Source organism: Amblyomma americanum, chromosome 2 (assembly GCF_052857255.1).
Source record: "Amblyomma americanum isolate KBUSLIRL-KWMA chromosome 2, ASM5285725v1, whole genome shotgun sequence".
NCBI classification, from domain to species: domain Eukaryota; kingdom Metazoa; phylum Arthropoda; class Arachnida; order Ixodida; family Ixodidae; genus Amblyomma; species Amblyomma americanum.
Genome location: NC_135498.1, coordinates 170,907,912 through 170,922,522, shown reverse-complemented (window position 1 = coordinate 170,922,522; position 14,611 = coordinate 170,907,912). Strand labels below are relative to the sequence as shown.

Sequence of the window (14,611 nt, the reverse complement as noted above, 5' to 3'; positions counted from 1 at the left end):
CCAAAACGCCAGTCGTACGATTCTGACGCTGCAGCTTCTCGAGAAGACGCTGTGATTCGAGGCGAAGAGTGCTCCGTAGTAAACCGTGCAAGCGGGAACTACTCCGCTGACATCATACTGCAGCGGTACGGTGTAACCTTCGCTGTGGTATGCCGATTGCATCTACAAGCCAAAAAAGTGTCTAACGTTTATCTGGGAGGTGTCAGATGTGACTTTCGGGAGAGCGCTTGGTGTAGTTGGCACAAAAGCAGGTGCCACGTACTGAATTCTGTTAAATTCTTGGCACCTGTATAGGACAGAATGATTGCACTTTGTGCTACCTGTACGGAGTGAATTAATACATGAGAATAATTTGCGTCCACAGTGATGAAAGGCTGCGATGAAATTCCATTGTGCAGTGATTTTAAGAATACATATGATTTATATCCATCTAAATATTGAACAACGCATTTCTCGCAAACTTGGGTGCGGAAAAGAGATCCCAAAGAAGCAGCTGTATATAGACCTAATTATGCACCTCTCCCACATTAAGACGAACAGCTTACACTTCAGCGTGTCGCAAGGAACATCGAGGCGTTCTAATAATATTTTTACACACCCCAAAACAAACAAGTGTTTACGATGCTACAGTTTTTTTTTTCGTTTTTTAGTTGCGACATCATAGCTTAGTTCGCCTCACCCTCTCTGGCACCACACCATAAGACGACGTTTTTAACGTATGGGCTTCAATGCAAGCAGCGGTAACAAAATCTACCTTGGTACATGCTCTAGTCTGCCACATTTTATCAGACGTTAACCGCCGGCACGTTCCATTGGCAACTGCAGTAAGCTGCCCACACGCTTTCTGGTATCCGCAGCTTCCGCACGAAGAAAGCGAAGGCGCGTGTTCCTTTCAAGAACCGAGAGACGGTGGGCGTGTGGGTTCCTTTTGGGATGGCCGCGATTGTGAAATATTTTGTCCCGATGCCGCTGTAAGCCTGTGGAGGAAACCTAACTCCTCATCTCGGGAGTGGATGGGTACTCCAACCAACCAAGCTATCTCCCTTCACCCGTTTCCTGCTGGAGTCCCTATAAGCAGCACTTACCTGTGATCAAGGCGACCTTTCCCTTTAGGTCCGGCATGCCCCAAGCCCGCTTGAGTCCTTGTACGCCTTGGTCCCCCAAAGACACGCAGCGAAATGCGCGACTAGCACAGCCGGCCGACGCCAGCGGTTCCTCATAAAACGTACCCGACTCCCCCTGCTAAAACTTGCTGCAGTGCATTACCTTATCTCGCTTTGATGATATTCCCGGCATGCGCGCATGCGTTTACATCGCCACTCTGATACCGTACGCTTTGCTCGCTATCACGGCCAGGCGGGCTGTGGGTTTCTGCAGCGCTTTGCATAAGTGTGCATCGGTGCTGCACGCTCCAAAGCGCCCCACGTGTGCTTGATCTTCACACCGTGTCAAAATTTCCCCTTTCGTTCAGGCGGCGAACTGGAAGCCTGTCGGGCAGCCGTGCTAGTTTTGGGGAGCCAGGTGCATTTAACGGATTAAAGGGTTCAGAGTAATGCCTCTCCTCTCCTAAGCAGCCGCCCTTGCTCCTCTAACGGACGAAATGCGTCAACATGTGTGTCGTGCGCAGACTCAGCAGACTAACTGCTGTGAAAGAACCTAACGGAAAGATGAGCCACGCCGTTTTATCTCCTTTAACAAGACCTAAAGTGGGGGTATTTTTTGCCGCAGTAGGAAAGAGCGAGCCAACGCCTATGCGCTCTTAACGTGTGCAATGCTTCAAGGTCGGTTGTTTTTTTAACAGCTTGTTAAAAACATATGATTTTCACAGCGTGTATGGGTCACTGAACATTGCTTCCAGGGTAAAAAAGAACTCCAGAGCCTATCTTTTACTTATTTTATCTTAACTCTCACGCTGTCGCGGCGAGATGCACCGCTTGCCAGTTTTGCAGCAGCTAGCTTTAGATTTCTAGAAGCCTCCCAATCAATTCTTTGTGCTGACCAAACCCAATAGTCATGACCGTATCTCGCAAACGGCCCTTGTGCCATTCAAGTTGAATCATTATTTTTTTACAATAAGCGCTAAACCTAGGTCGGGCAGTAGTCAAACTGTACATAATAAACGTTGACATCACCTGTCAACAGGAACCTCCGCTGCATCGTCTGCAGTTCTAATTTAGTGTTTAAGAGCTTCACGACGGGTGTGTGATGTGATGTGACGATCCTCATTAAGACCGTTTCAACGGCGACGCCCTCGCGTAGTGCCCAGGAAACAACACAGTTCCTCAGCTCTCCTCAGAATACGGTCTCTCATTGGGTCACAATGTAGCTGCAAATGCCCCACTTTTGGTATCGACGCAGTCGTCAGAAAAAAAAAAAGTAGATATAATTTGCGTACCTCGGAGCCCGGTTCCGCCACGAAGGTATAGATCACTGACCGAACGGAAATACGGCAGACACCCTCGTTTTCTGTCGATTTCAAGAGAGCTGTAGGGACTCTGCACTCTACAAAAAGAACATTCATTTGCTTTAGTGTTTCTTCTGAGAAGGAAAATGCATTTGTAGCTCTGTTATCACCAGAGCTAAACTGACGATATATTCAAGCGCAAGCGGCTTTCACACACCACTCACCAAAGAAAGCCCAGAACCAGGCCAGGGGTTAGTCTGTAGCCATTTTCGGAAACCGGTGGGTAACCGGCGGCAGCGCAGATGCTACGGGGAGAGCCGGAGTAGGCGCTTCTCCATCAATGTCACGACTGTTCTTTTTGTCTTAAAAATGGAAAGTATTACAGTGCAATGATGCTCTATGTCCATGAACTATTTCCGAAGTCCTAATGCGGTGATATCAAAGCCATCTCTGAAGAAAATACGCCAATGCAACAAAGCACTAGAAAGCAAGCCTGATCCTGCCTCTGAGAGGGAGCGTCAGTCCAGTGAGTACTCTGTCTGATTCCAAACTTTCCTAAGAGGAACAATGGTTTGGCTCCAACAGTATTTTGATGAAACAAAAGAATCACCATGCAAGTTCTCTATACGCTATGCGCTACAATGGGAACATGGCTAGGGATTCATCAAATATTGTACAGCTGTAAGGTAATGCACGGGATGATAGGTAAAATTGGAATATTCAACGTCCGCTTTAGGACATCCGGAAACAGTGCTGTGCCTAAGCATTTGGTGAAGCAATGGTCAATTGTTTTACAGCGAAGCTGTATACCTCTATCGTCCAAGGAAATTTTCGTGTCGTCCGCGTCGTCAGCAAAAACCGCGAGGCTAAAAATTGAATGCTACTTTGAGCGAAAAAGTACCCAACAGCATAGAAATAGCATATCATACTGATCATAAAGCAGTCGTAACGTAAAAAAAAATAAAGAACAGAAATAAAAGTTTCGAAAAGATCATTATAAATTAACATACAAAAAGAAATAAAATATAAAATAAATATTTAATGATATAAAACAAATAAAAGTGTAGAAATGCTAAATCTCCTTTGAAAACAGGCATACAGGACACAGCTTAGTACTCATTTTCATTAAGAAAAAACAAAACAAGCATCAAAAACACATGATGGCTGATAACACGCGCGTGGGCAATGGGAACACCGTTTCAGCAATGCAACTCAACCAACCACTATTCATGGTTCATGGGCTGATTTAACCATAGCAAAGAATATTTCTACAGCTAAAACTGAAAATCGCAGTGTATATCATACTGATCATGAAGCAGTCGTGAATGTCGTTGTGAAGTAATAAAGGGTAATTTAAGTACATTTCACTTGTCTCTGCTTTCGATCTTTGTAGAGCCACGCTTGTGAATTTTCAAGCGACGTCGCAATGGGTAATTGGGTGTCGTTTTACAGCTTCGCTGTCCAACCAGCTTCACAGCATGGATTAGAGCCGCAATTTTTTATGGGCCGTCACAGATACGTCCATTTATCGAAGATGCAAGAATTAATGGCTTCCAAAGCCACACCTTCACCGGAAGTGTCGAGGTGCGTAGCTCTTAGAAGAAAATCTTTGTGCACGTGAGAGGCATTTTACGAACACTTGAAAATAAGACATGCACACGCAGGCCAAAGTGTACCGAGCAGCGCAATTGCGGAGGGATGAGCAAAGAAGCTAACTATTTCTAAACCCGCCGCGGAGGCTCAGTGCTTATGGCGCTAGGTCGCTGACCCGAAAGACACGGGCGCGATCCCGGCCCCGGCGGTCGCATTTCAATGGAGGCGAAATCCTAGAGGCCTGTGTACTGTGCGATGTCAGTGCACGATAAAGAACCCCAGGCGGTCGAAATTTCCGGAGCTCTTCACTACGGCGTCCCTCATAGACTGAGTCGCTTTGGAAAGTTAAGGCCCCATAAACCATTAATGTTTCTACAGCCGTTTCCGCGATACCGTAAACAAGAACTCAGCAGAAAATCAAATCACTAAGAAAGGAACTAAAAACACCTCATGTTAACCCTCATAAACATGTACGATATGAAGCATTAAAACCCACTTATGATGGGTAAACAATAACGGGGGCTGACTTTCTACGGCTCTTTTTCTGTCACGTTTACGATTCACTAATTTGTCCAACTTTAAACTATTACCAGGGCCTGTTCGGTTCGTTCCTCGAGACACCATTGGTACGAGACCGAACACAAGTAGCCCGAAAGTGTTACGCCTCAAACTTTTGACGGCAGCACTTCAGAGTAGCACATTCTGCTCTGGGTACAAGCCAGGATGTTTTTCATTTCAAGTTTTTTGTTTTTCACTTCAAACTCTGTGGAGTTAACGAACTTATGCTTGTTTAAAGCTGGCTTGCATGTCACCATCCAGACATGCGACATTTAGAATTGTACGATGGAATGGTGACAATAGGCATAACATATCGGAAGTCCTAAGTACGATAAGGACGGCTAGCAAGGTCCGCATGCAAAGAAGGGAGTTGTAAGCCAGCCTATCGGTAAGCATACGGGGAAGGGAGGTAAGAATTACTGCTGACAGGTGCCGTAGCAACACCTCGACCCTGGGCCGATATAACTATTTTTGCGGAGGCCACGGCTTTTGCTCCCATTGCGGACACACTCACTTGAAAGGCTTGCCCAAATCGCTGCAAAGTTGACGCCGGAGCTGTTGCGGAAATCGAAGCCCTTCAGTCCAGAATGTATTATACACGGGTAGAGAAGGCTTCTCACAAGCCTGCCACTTAGATTCGAAACAACATGGGCTTGGAACAAGAAACTCGCGAGACGCCTTTGACTCCTAGGCCGTTGGCATAACGGTACGCGCCGTTTTTGTAACTAATATTGGCGCTGTAATCCGCGCCACTAAAAACAGACTGCGCGGGCACATTGGTAATGGACGGCAGTGCATATACCACGTCAATGGACACAGATTAGTCAGGTGCGTTGATAATAGACCAAATTTTAGGTCGCGAGGGGTAATCGCTGCATAGGGCCCCTGCATACTGAGAAAGCTGGGGCATTCCCCCTTTCCTGCCGGTTTCATCCTTGAGTCTTCTTTCCCATTGGTGCCTGCGAGCGCCCTCAATAAGCCAAAAATGTTAGTGTGCGTAGTGGTGCATTTTAGCTCACGGTGGACAATGGCGCGGATTGAACACAGACACAAAGACTTATTACACGACACCGAGCAGCCGAAGCGTTAACTAGTAACTCGTTTTTATTTGCTGTTCTGTGGCAGTCAAATATGACAGCCAAAATACGTGGGCAGCAATGCGGGAGCAGCACACATGCAGAAAACAACAGATGAACAAAAAGAAGCGCATAGCGAATAAAGATGGTAATCAAAGTTTCGCTTTCAGGAAATACATCTCTTTTATGCTGAGAGATATCGACGGTTGCGCTGACGCTCCTGTCCTCCTTAGCTGTCTTCAAAGCTTCCAAGATATCCCTTTGTCTTTTGCCCTTCATGTGCACTATCACTTGGGTTTCGCTAAGCAGAAGCGCACACTGTGAGGTCGGGCACTTTGAACAATGAGCAGCAAGTTTTGCAGGGTGACTTGTGTGCTAGCGAGCATATCTATACTCTTGTAATCAAACGTTCAAACGTCGGCCATTTTGGCCCATGTAGCAGCCGCTACAAACGAATGGTATAATATGATGCGCATTCGAAGAATTCTTCCGCGTATTTTCTTTCGCGTCTTTCTGTGCGCTGAGGCTTCCAAGTGTTCACTTTCTTGCATAAACTTTTTTAACTTTTCGGGCGCTGGCAACGCTGCCTAGGCTTGATACGTCCACAATATCTCGCATAGGCAAAAGAAAGTTACATAGAATTTCGAAGTCGTGGTAGTAATGTGAGCTTCCAAGAAGTTAAGAAGCCTAAGCGAGAAGAAAGTGTACACTGCTAAGCCTCCGAACACCACAGGATGAACACAAAATCGGCTGGAAAATTCGTCGAATGACTGCTAGATGTGGTGTACGCGATTTCTTTGAGTTGAAACAGCTGCTGATATACGGGTAAAACTGGGCGGTGTTTGAACACTCGAATATGAGAGCACAGGTAAGATCGCCAGCACGCCTCACCCTGCAAATCTTGCTGCTCATTGTTCAAAACGCCCTATCTCACTGTGTGCGTCTGTGCTTACTGAGACGGAAGTGATAACGCACATGAAGGGCAAAAGACGAAGGAATATCTAACCAGGCAAAGCTTTCAATATAGCTGAGCACAACGTAAGCGGATTACCGTCAGCGCAACGTCCATATCTCCCAGGAGAAAAGGGCCCTGAATTGTTGAAAGCGAAGATTTGATTAACATGTTTCCTTCTTATATGTTTTTTTTTGCACTCGGTTATCTGATGCCAGCATGAGAAAATCGCTTACCTACGTTTTGTAGATTAGCTACATTACGGTAGCATTTGGAGCCTTCAATGTGGCGGCGCCGCAAAGCTGTCACGTGGTAGGTCACGCGCTGCGGAACAGGTGCCGGCGACGCGGCGCCGTTGTTGATCACGTGGTTCATGACGTGAACAATTTCCACTCGGCCAGCTGCAGCTATCGCGTCACTCCAGATTTAACCAGAGCTAAACCGTCGCCAATTTTTTTTCAGTTGATTTTTAACGCTACGTCTCGTCTCTGTCGTGTGCCGAGATTCTTTGCCTGCGTTAAAAAGCAGGGTTTATCATAATGCCCCCAATAAGTCTCCACATTTGTAAGTGGATTAAGAAAACGGTAATGTTCACCATCTATTGCGCCGGGATTTCGATTAGGTTTTGGCGCGAAACTGTTCCACTTATGATTAGTTGTTCTCACAATCGCTCGCCCAAATGTCTAACGAGTTCGTGTCCTGCGCTTGCGATAAAGTTATTACCCCTTTCCGAAATAATATCGAACCACCGTAAACCGTGTGACGCATCTCAAAAGCAGATAAAGGCGAAAATACATACATACATACTCTCTCGTTGGACACCTAAACGGTACTGCCTGCATAATTTGTATTCGTAAATATTTCTTACTTTCAATAAATTAAGCGAAGCAAAGATATCTGAAGAAGGCGCTGTGTATTCAACGCTTTCAATTATTCGTACTATTTTTTTCTGTAGCCTTTCAAGCTTCAACAGATTAGTTTTTGTTGATGTTCCCCAGACTAAATGAGAGTAGTTTAGGTGGGAAACAAAGAGAGCGTTATAGACCATTAGTTTAACTTTTTTTGGAAGAGTATAGCGGTTGCGATTTAAAATTCCAGTTATGCAGCTCAGTTTGCTGATTAGACTGTTTACATGATCATTCCATTGTAAAGTTGAAGTAAAATATACCCCTAACACCTTGACAGTATCTACCACATCAATGGCTGCGGATCTAAACATTACGGTTCCTTGTAACGAAATTTGTTTACTTTTTGGTCGGAAAATTACCACCTTTGTTTTGTTTGCGTTAAGTTTTAATTGATTGCTGGAAATCCACGAGTCCAATTTGCGCAGAAAAATATTTGCTTTAGTAATTCCTTCAGCTTCAGAACGTGATGGCACCAAAGCACTCGTGTCGTCGGCATATATAACGAACTTGGTATCTGAGCAGATGTGTACAATATCGTTAATGTACAAATTAAATAGGACAGGGCCTAAAATGCTACCCTGTGGGACTCCTGAAATTATTTTTTTTCTGTGAGAAATGAAACCATTTATGTCGACATATTGAAATCTATTTGATAGATAACTTTGGAGCAGGGCCAAAACATGTCCCCGGATACCATAACGATGCAGTTTTTCAAAAAGGATAGTATGACTAATATAATCGAAAGCTTGGCTAAAATCAACAAAAATACCGATAACAATACATTTCTCTTCAAAATGTTTTAGAATATATTCCTTATGGTCCAACAGCGCCAGCTCTGTAGACCTGTTCCTTCTAAAGCCATATTGCGAAGTAGTTATTATATTATGCTTGTTGCAGAAGCGCGATATTCGATCTAGGATGATTTTCTCGAGACCTTTCGAAAAGGCAGGAAGAATTGACACCGGTCTGTAGCTAGATACATCATTTTTATCACCTTTCTTATATAAGGCTATCACACGGGCGACTTGCATTTTTGTTGGAAAAACAGCTGTAGAAATGCAGAGATTAAAAATATGCGCTAGAATGGGGCTGATTATACGTATCACATACTTGACAGGTCTTATTTGTATACCATCTGCATCAACAGTATGAGAATTATTTAAACTCAAAAAAAGAGAACACACTTCATTTGCATCTGTTGGTTCAAAAAATATTGTGCTAGAGTTTTTCTGCCCTAAAGTTTTGTATGATGTTGTCTGGTTTTTAGTAAAATCTCTGTTAACAAAGTAGTCATTAAAAATATTTATCATTTCTTCTCCTTTTACTAATTGTCCTTCGTGAAAAACTTCTTCAACTATCTGTTTTTTCTCGCTCCGACCCATCAGTGCATTTAAGTTATTCCACATTAAGTCAGTGCGGTTTACGTTGGAACCGAACATATTCTGATAGTAGAGTTCTCTTGCTTTTCTTAGCTGCTTAGTCAAGTCATTACGAAATTTTTTGAACGTAGCGAGATCAGATGCTGTACGAGTTCGCATAAATGTTTTAAACAGACGTTCTTTCTTTTCAATCTTCTTCAATAGGTACTTTGTCACCCAAGGTTTTCAACATCTCTTATTACCCGTGTGGCGTTGGAATACGAAGTGACGTTGGTATACTGAAAGAAACAAACTCAAAAAGGCATCATAAGCTACGTTCGCATTTGTTGCCTGAAGGACGTTGTCCCAACAAACTGTTTTCAACTCATGATAAAAAGCTTCTAAGAGGGTAGGTGTAACAGGCTGAAAAAGATTAAAGTAAGCGTGAGTAAAAGAGAGTAAGCGTGAAAATGAAGATGGCCGGCGGGCGGCAAAATAAAAAGATTGCGAGGGTGTGGTTGCGGGCTAGTTGGTATAACATTGCTGAAAAGGGAACAGCGGACGGAGAGAGGAACGCACGACGCAGGTGCTGTGTGTGTTGTACGTTCCTCTCTTCGTCCTGTGTTCGCGCTGTCCCCTTTCCAGCAAAATAAAAAGAGGTCGCTGCTTTCTGGATATACATAACCTGCGATGAAGCTGGCTGCGCTGATCTCTGCGCCCAAAATTTACTGCCTAACGGGAGGAGAAAGCACTCTTTAGACGAACCATCACTTGGGTACTTGTCCAATAGTAGTTTTTAGAGCGAAAGCTCTACCCCTTCGATACAAAGCTGAAGCTCATGCGGCTGTCCAGTTTGACCTTCAAACTGGGAGGGGCGGAGACTTGGCTCTGACGTCATGCCACGTGACTCGCCACACCTCGCCACAGCTGCCGACGGTGGCTCGCCTCGCAAATATCGAATCACGTGACTCGCTGCGGCTCGCGACAGCTGCGTTTGCGGAGCCGACGGCACTCTAGCAACTTCCGGAAATCACGAGACGCGCCGTTCGCTATATAAAAGCGTGCGCCGTGTGCTTACCTTAGCAGGCCTTTTCGCTCGTATTTCTGGGTTCAGCCGAGTTGAACCACAGCTAATTCTTTCACGCCATCTGTCTTTGCTTATAGGCTTGAGCTTCGCGTTCTGTCGAAGCCAAACATGGCGCGCGTCAGCGAGCTGAGCTACATCGACAGCTCACTTAAGCAAGGAACGCTTTAAGCCAAACGCTCACTTAAAATAAGTCACAATGCGGTCTCGCGTACGTTTCACGGGGCAAAAGCGGCTGACAGCAGCAGTTTTTAGGCGCGCAATGGAACACGCCTGGGCGCAGCAGTTCGCCTGTAAAGGGACCTGATTACGCGAAAGCGCAGGAACCGACTCCTGCTGCAAAAAAAAAGAATGGCATAGGATATTGCCATCCGCCACCCATGACTTCTGCTACGTCCATTTTGCACGTCCACGCGCTCGGCGACAAATGTGCTGTATCCGATTAACGAGTCTCGACCCCAGCAAGCGTCTTCAAAATCAGTGACCCTAAGCGGGTTTGACGACGGAGCACACATGCTCGACTGTATCGCTAACACAGCATTCTGCTGCCAACGACGAAGGCGAGATGACGGCCGATGGGACCGAATGTGTCGCTACGACCGAAAAAGAAATGTGGGTGAACGCCTCCACAAACACGTACAACCGGCGGCAAAATAAGTCGTGCAACGCGGGAGCCGGCAGAAACCACAGCAAACTGCATCGCCGCGACATCTGACGCAACACTTCTCGTGTCGAGACATCGCACTGCGCGTGCACTTCGTTTATTGCTCGTATTCGTGTGATTTTTTCTCGCTCCCACGTGCTATAGTCGGATACAACTCAAGATCGAGTCGACTTTTCTTCGTCAGAGGACTCTCTTTCAGCCAGTGGTGGTGGCCGATTCACATGACCCTACTAGCGTGAAGGGCCACAAGTTGGGCTTCTACCGCACGAGGCGAACTTAGGGTTGCTTGACGGCGGAACTTATCTCTGATCCGTTAAGGCAACGGCTTAGTCTAAGACCCTTTTCCCAAGCATCTCACCCTAGATGAGCCGAGCAACAGGCCGGGGGAAATCTTGCACCCAATAAAAACCGGTGGGTACCCGGCGGCACTGGGGACCGAACCCAGCTATAGACTAAAGTCTATATCTGCCTTACTTCCTTTTGTCTATAGACAATCTATTGACCATCTATAGACTAAAGCCTATAACCGCCATAATTTCATTTGGTCTATAGAAAATCTATAAACCATGTATATACTAAAGTCTATAACAGCCTTATTTCCTTTTGTCTATAGAAAATCTATAAACCGTCTATAGGCTCAAGTCTATAACCGGCTTAGCAGCCATTTTGTCTATAGGCGGCCTATAGACAATTTATAGACCAATACCTCTAACCGCCTTAATTTCCTATCGTCTATTGACAATCTTTAGACTGCAAATAGACTATTGTCTATAGACCTATCGTCTATTGTTTATAACAATCCCAATTTTATCTAACAGTGTATACACTGCCTTTCGACTAAGTCCATAAAATATACATTTCTTTTCGCACTGCATGCTGAGCTGAACTGCATCAGGCCGCCGCGGTGGTTAAGTGGTTATGGCGCTCGGCTGCGGACCCGAAAGACGCGGGTTCGATGCCAGCCGCGGCGGTCGAATTTCGATGGAGGCGAAATTCCTGAGGCCCGTGTAGTGTGCGATGTCAGTGCACGTTAAAGAACCCCAGGCGGTAGAAATTTCCGGAGTCCTTCATTACGGCGTCCCTCATTCCCTGAGTTGGCTTGGGACGTTTAACTCCCCCGAACCAAACTGCATCGGGTGACCGCAACTATTGTCAGAGTCCTCCGCTTCCTTTGCTATTTCAGGAATAAAAAAAATATTGTCCGACGACAATGCAATACCTTCCTGTAAATTGTTTTTAGAAGCTTTGAAAAGCTAATTTTCCTTAAACCGCGACGCATATTCAGAATATAATTCAATAGACTTTAATGCTGACAGGTAGAGCTAGGAAAGGCACCCATTTCTGAAGTAAGGGTGCTGCAAACTGTACTACCTCAAACGAACACGCTCTCCCTTAAAGGAATTGCTCGAGACGATACCATTTCAACTTTTTTATCGTTACTGTTCAGAGCGCTTAATTAAGAAGCATTTCATCAGTGACTGTACATTTTTCTCCGTAAAACCTCCTGTAAAATAAGGGGGAATGACGGGGGTGAGAATTCAAGGATGTGCCCATCTCTCAGAAACATGATTAGAAGAGTCTCAAAGTTCATGGTTCTCTGCGGAATTAAGATATGGCATTTATACCTTTTCGGTTTGCATTCACGTGAAAACGGGCTGCGACTCAACAATCAGAAACCCGGTATATTTTCGTTCTTTGCCGTACACCTGCTGCATCGGAGGCGATAACACGCTGTTGTTCATACCGGTTTTCCAAACACGAGCACACGCGAAAAAGACGTTATGCTATGCAGCATTATAATTATTTGAAAAGGTCGCCACACACTATTCGAACAAATCAGTAAGGTTTCGGTTTTGGTTTTCGCGAAAGTAATAAGGTTTTTAAACCGCTAGTGGAGAATTTATGTTTTAAACCAATGGCCCTTTGTAGTCTTGGATGCTAGAGCAAGCTACACTTGGCAAGAGTGCAGCCAATATAGACATGACCGTGAAATTGGTTTCTTTTTCCCTTTTTGCCCATTTTGCCCGGAGGCGGCGGAAAATCATCAGAGCAGCAAGCAACTGTGTGCGCCGGTGTGTGGGCGTCGGCGGCATTTTGTGTCGTCGAGTACGTTTTGATTGAAATTCAACTTAATCGTCCACTTACGGTAAGTCTACACGATCATTTTTATTCATTTGGTGTCCTTAGCCACTCTAAGCAGTGGTGTGTGTGCATAGTAGATTATGTGCGCAGTGAGAAACTTTCTATCCACGTTTGTAAGCACGTTTTTGTGAGCAGCGGCAGCCGCCAAGCTCTCGAATAATGTGCTTACGTCTGTGCCGCTATGTCTTTCCTAACGCGCAGAAAGGCAGTCGGTGCCAAACCCGGGACGGTAAGCACTCCTTGCGAGCTGTCTACTGGCTTTTCCGTGTTGAAAGGTAGGTGCACAGCCAGAAATATCGCTTAGCCCGTGAGTGAAGGCCGAAATGAAACTATGCGTTAGTTAGAGCCGTGTGAGCACGATTTACTTGGCATCTGCGGAAACGCACAATCAAGTTCTGAAATGGATTACATTTATTTTTTATTCTTTGTGTTATCGCCGGTCGGGACCATGGAGTGCTGTTCATTGAGAGGTGTGCATTAATTGCTTGTTTGTTGTAGCCACTCACTCGGTGCGCGTCTTGGGCAGCGACGTTTCACCAAATATGTTTTATAACGCTATTTACAAGAGCTGGACACGTTTGTCAAAGTTGTAGTGAAGCGGCGGTGTTGGGATGCTAATAGAGTGATGGTTGAAAAAATAGTGGTTGCCGGCGCAAATGGCGAGCGTGTACGAACACCTCGATGAACCTACGAGCTGCATCCCGTCTCCCCTTTCGTTGCACACGTATGGATTCGTCCATCCCTGTTATCCGAGCTGTTGGCCGCCGCCGCTGGCCTGCGGGCAATTCATTTCGAAAGCTGAGTAAAGGTCGCCTCGACAAGAGATGGCTTACATTTCGTTCCGAGAGGCTCGTTCATGAACCCCACTTACGCGTGCACAAATTTCTCCAATACCAATTGTGCGAGAGGTAGAGAATGCATTTCTGATCTCAGACTGCTACATTACAAAAACGCCAGTGTAACTTGGCGCTTATTTGCGCCACGAATGCAATTCTGCTCGCATTGTTTTATTATGGCTGCGCCTTTCGATGAACATGTTAATTGTTTCAATGAAATAAGTCTTACTTTGAGCGTGTTCGTTGCTTTCGTTGATTTTTCTATCAGCGTTAGGTTAGGGTACCTGCGTGCAAGAATCTCGTTTTTACCGCTCTTTCCGGGCTGCACTTGATGTAGAAACTTGACTGAATTTGTGATGGTATTACATCCTTACAATAATGAGCTTGTTGTCTGAAGCTCACGTCTCGTTCTGAAATTGCGCTGCTGCAGCCACTATGTGCTGTTTGAGTTTTTCTGTATAATGAGCACGGCATGGAAGCAGTGTAACCCGCTTGTTCCAAAGAGCGCACACAGGTGTATGAGTATGCTGTTTCGTCTTAGTGTTTCAAGTTGTGGATGCAAAACCGTGGTGAACTGGTTCGCAGTCTACCTGGTAGGTATTGCTTGGCTTGTGTCCGTTTGAGTATTGGCGTACGTACCAGGCTTCATGCAGGGTATTTTGAAGCGCTTGTTCAATAGCGGGTATAAGAATAAATGCTTGAATATTCTCCAGTTGGGATCCTTTTGCGTGGAGCACTGAATGTACGTTTTATGGGGCGGCATTCTCAACAGCTATGATGATAAGCGGCACAAGTTTTCTAAGTATTCTGTTCCAATTAATGTAAATGTAATGCATTCAGAGGTCAGTATTGGCAGTAGGTGTTTAGTGTAGAGGTAGAGTGCTGCATGGAATGTGGGTATTAGGTACAATGTTTTATAAAAACCACTTAAAATTTGTCATGCATATTTACTGAAGTGATGAATCCGGCACAATGGCTCAGTGGTTATCGTGTTCTTCAGGTGCTCAAGTTATGCCAAGTTGTCAGTTCTGTTATG

General features: G+C 45.3%; 2 protein-coding genes across 11 annotated transcripts in view; one reads left to right on the top strand and one right to left on the bottom strand.

Moving 5' to 3' along the window:
• LOC144121992 (meso-2,3-butanediol dehydrogenase-like) overlaps window positions 1–1,260 on the bottom strand; it is a 72,103-nt gene extending 70,843 nt beyond the window's left edge. The window contains exon 1 of one of the 3 annotated variants that reach the window (XM_077655482.1): window positions 1,086–1,260. In XM_077655482.1, the coding sequence (XP_077511608.1) occupies window positions 1,086–1,122 (37 nt within the window). In that variant the 5' untranslated portion in view covers window positions 1,123–1,260. The remainder of the gene's footprint in view (window positions 1–1,085) is intronic. The other 2 variants (XM_077655481.1, XM_077655480.1) reach the window with 2 other exon arrangements.
• A 1,383-nt stretch (window positions 1,261–2,643) lies between these two features.
• Window positions 2,644–14,611, top strand: part of LOC144121991 (uncharacterized) — a 41,280-nt gene continuing 29,312 nt past the window's right edge. For 6 of the 8 annotated variants that reach the window (XR_013312766.1, XM_077655475.1, XM_077655476.1 and 3 more), the window contains exons 1-3: window positions 2,644–2,930; window positions 12,628–12,743; window positions 12,941–13,014. Coding sequence is in view for 5 of the 8 variants with exons in the window: in XM_077655475.1 (XP_077511601.1) it covers window positions 2,804–2,930; window positions 12,628–12,743; window positions 12,941–13,014 (317 nt within the window). In the remaining 3 variants the exon portion in view is untranslated. Of the gene's footprint in view, window positions 2,931–12,627; window positions 12,744–12,940; window positions 13,015–14,611 lie in introns of those variants that run through there. The other 2 variants (XM_077655474.1, XM_077655473.1) reach the window with 1 other exon arrangement.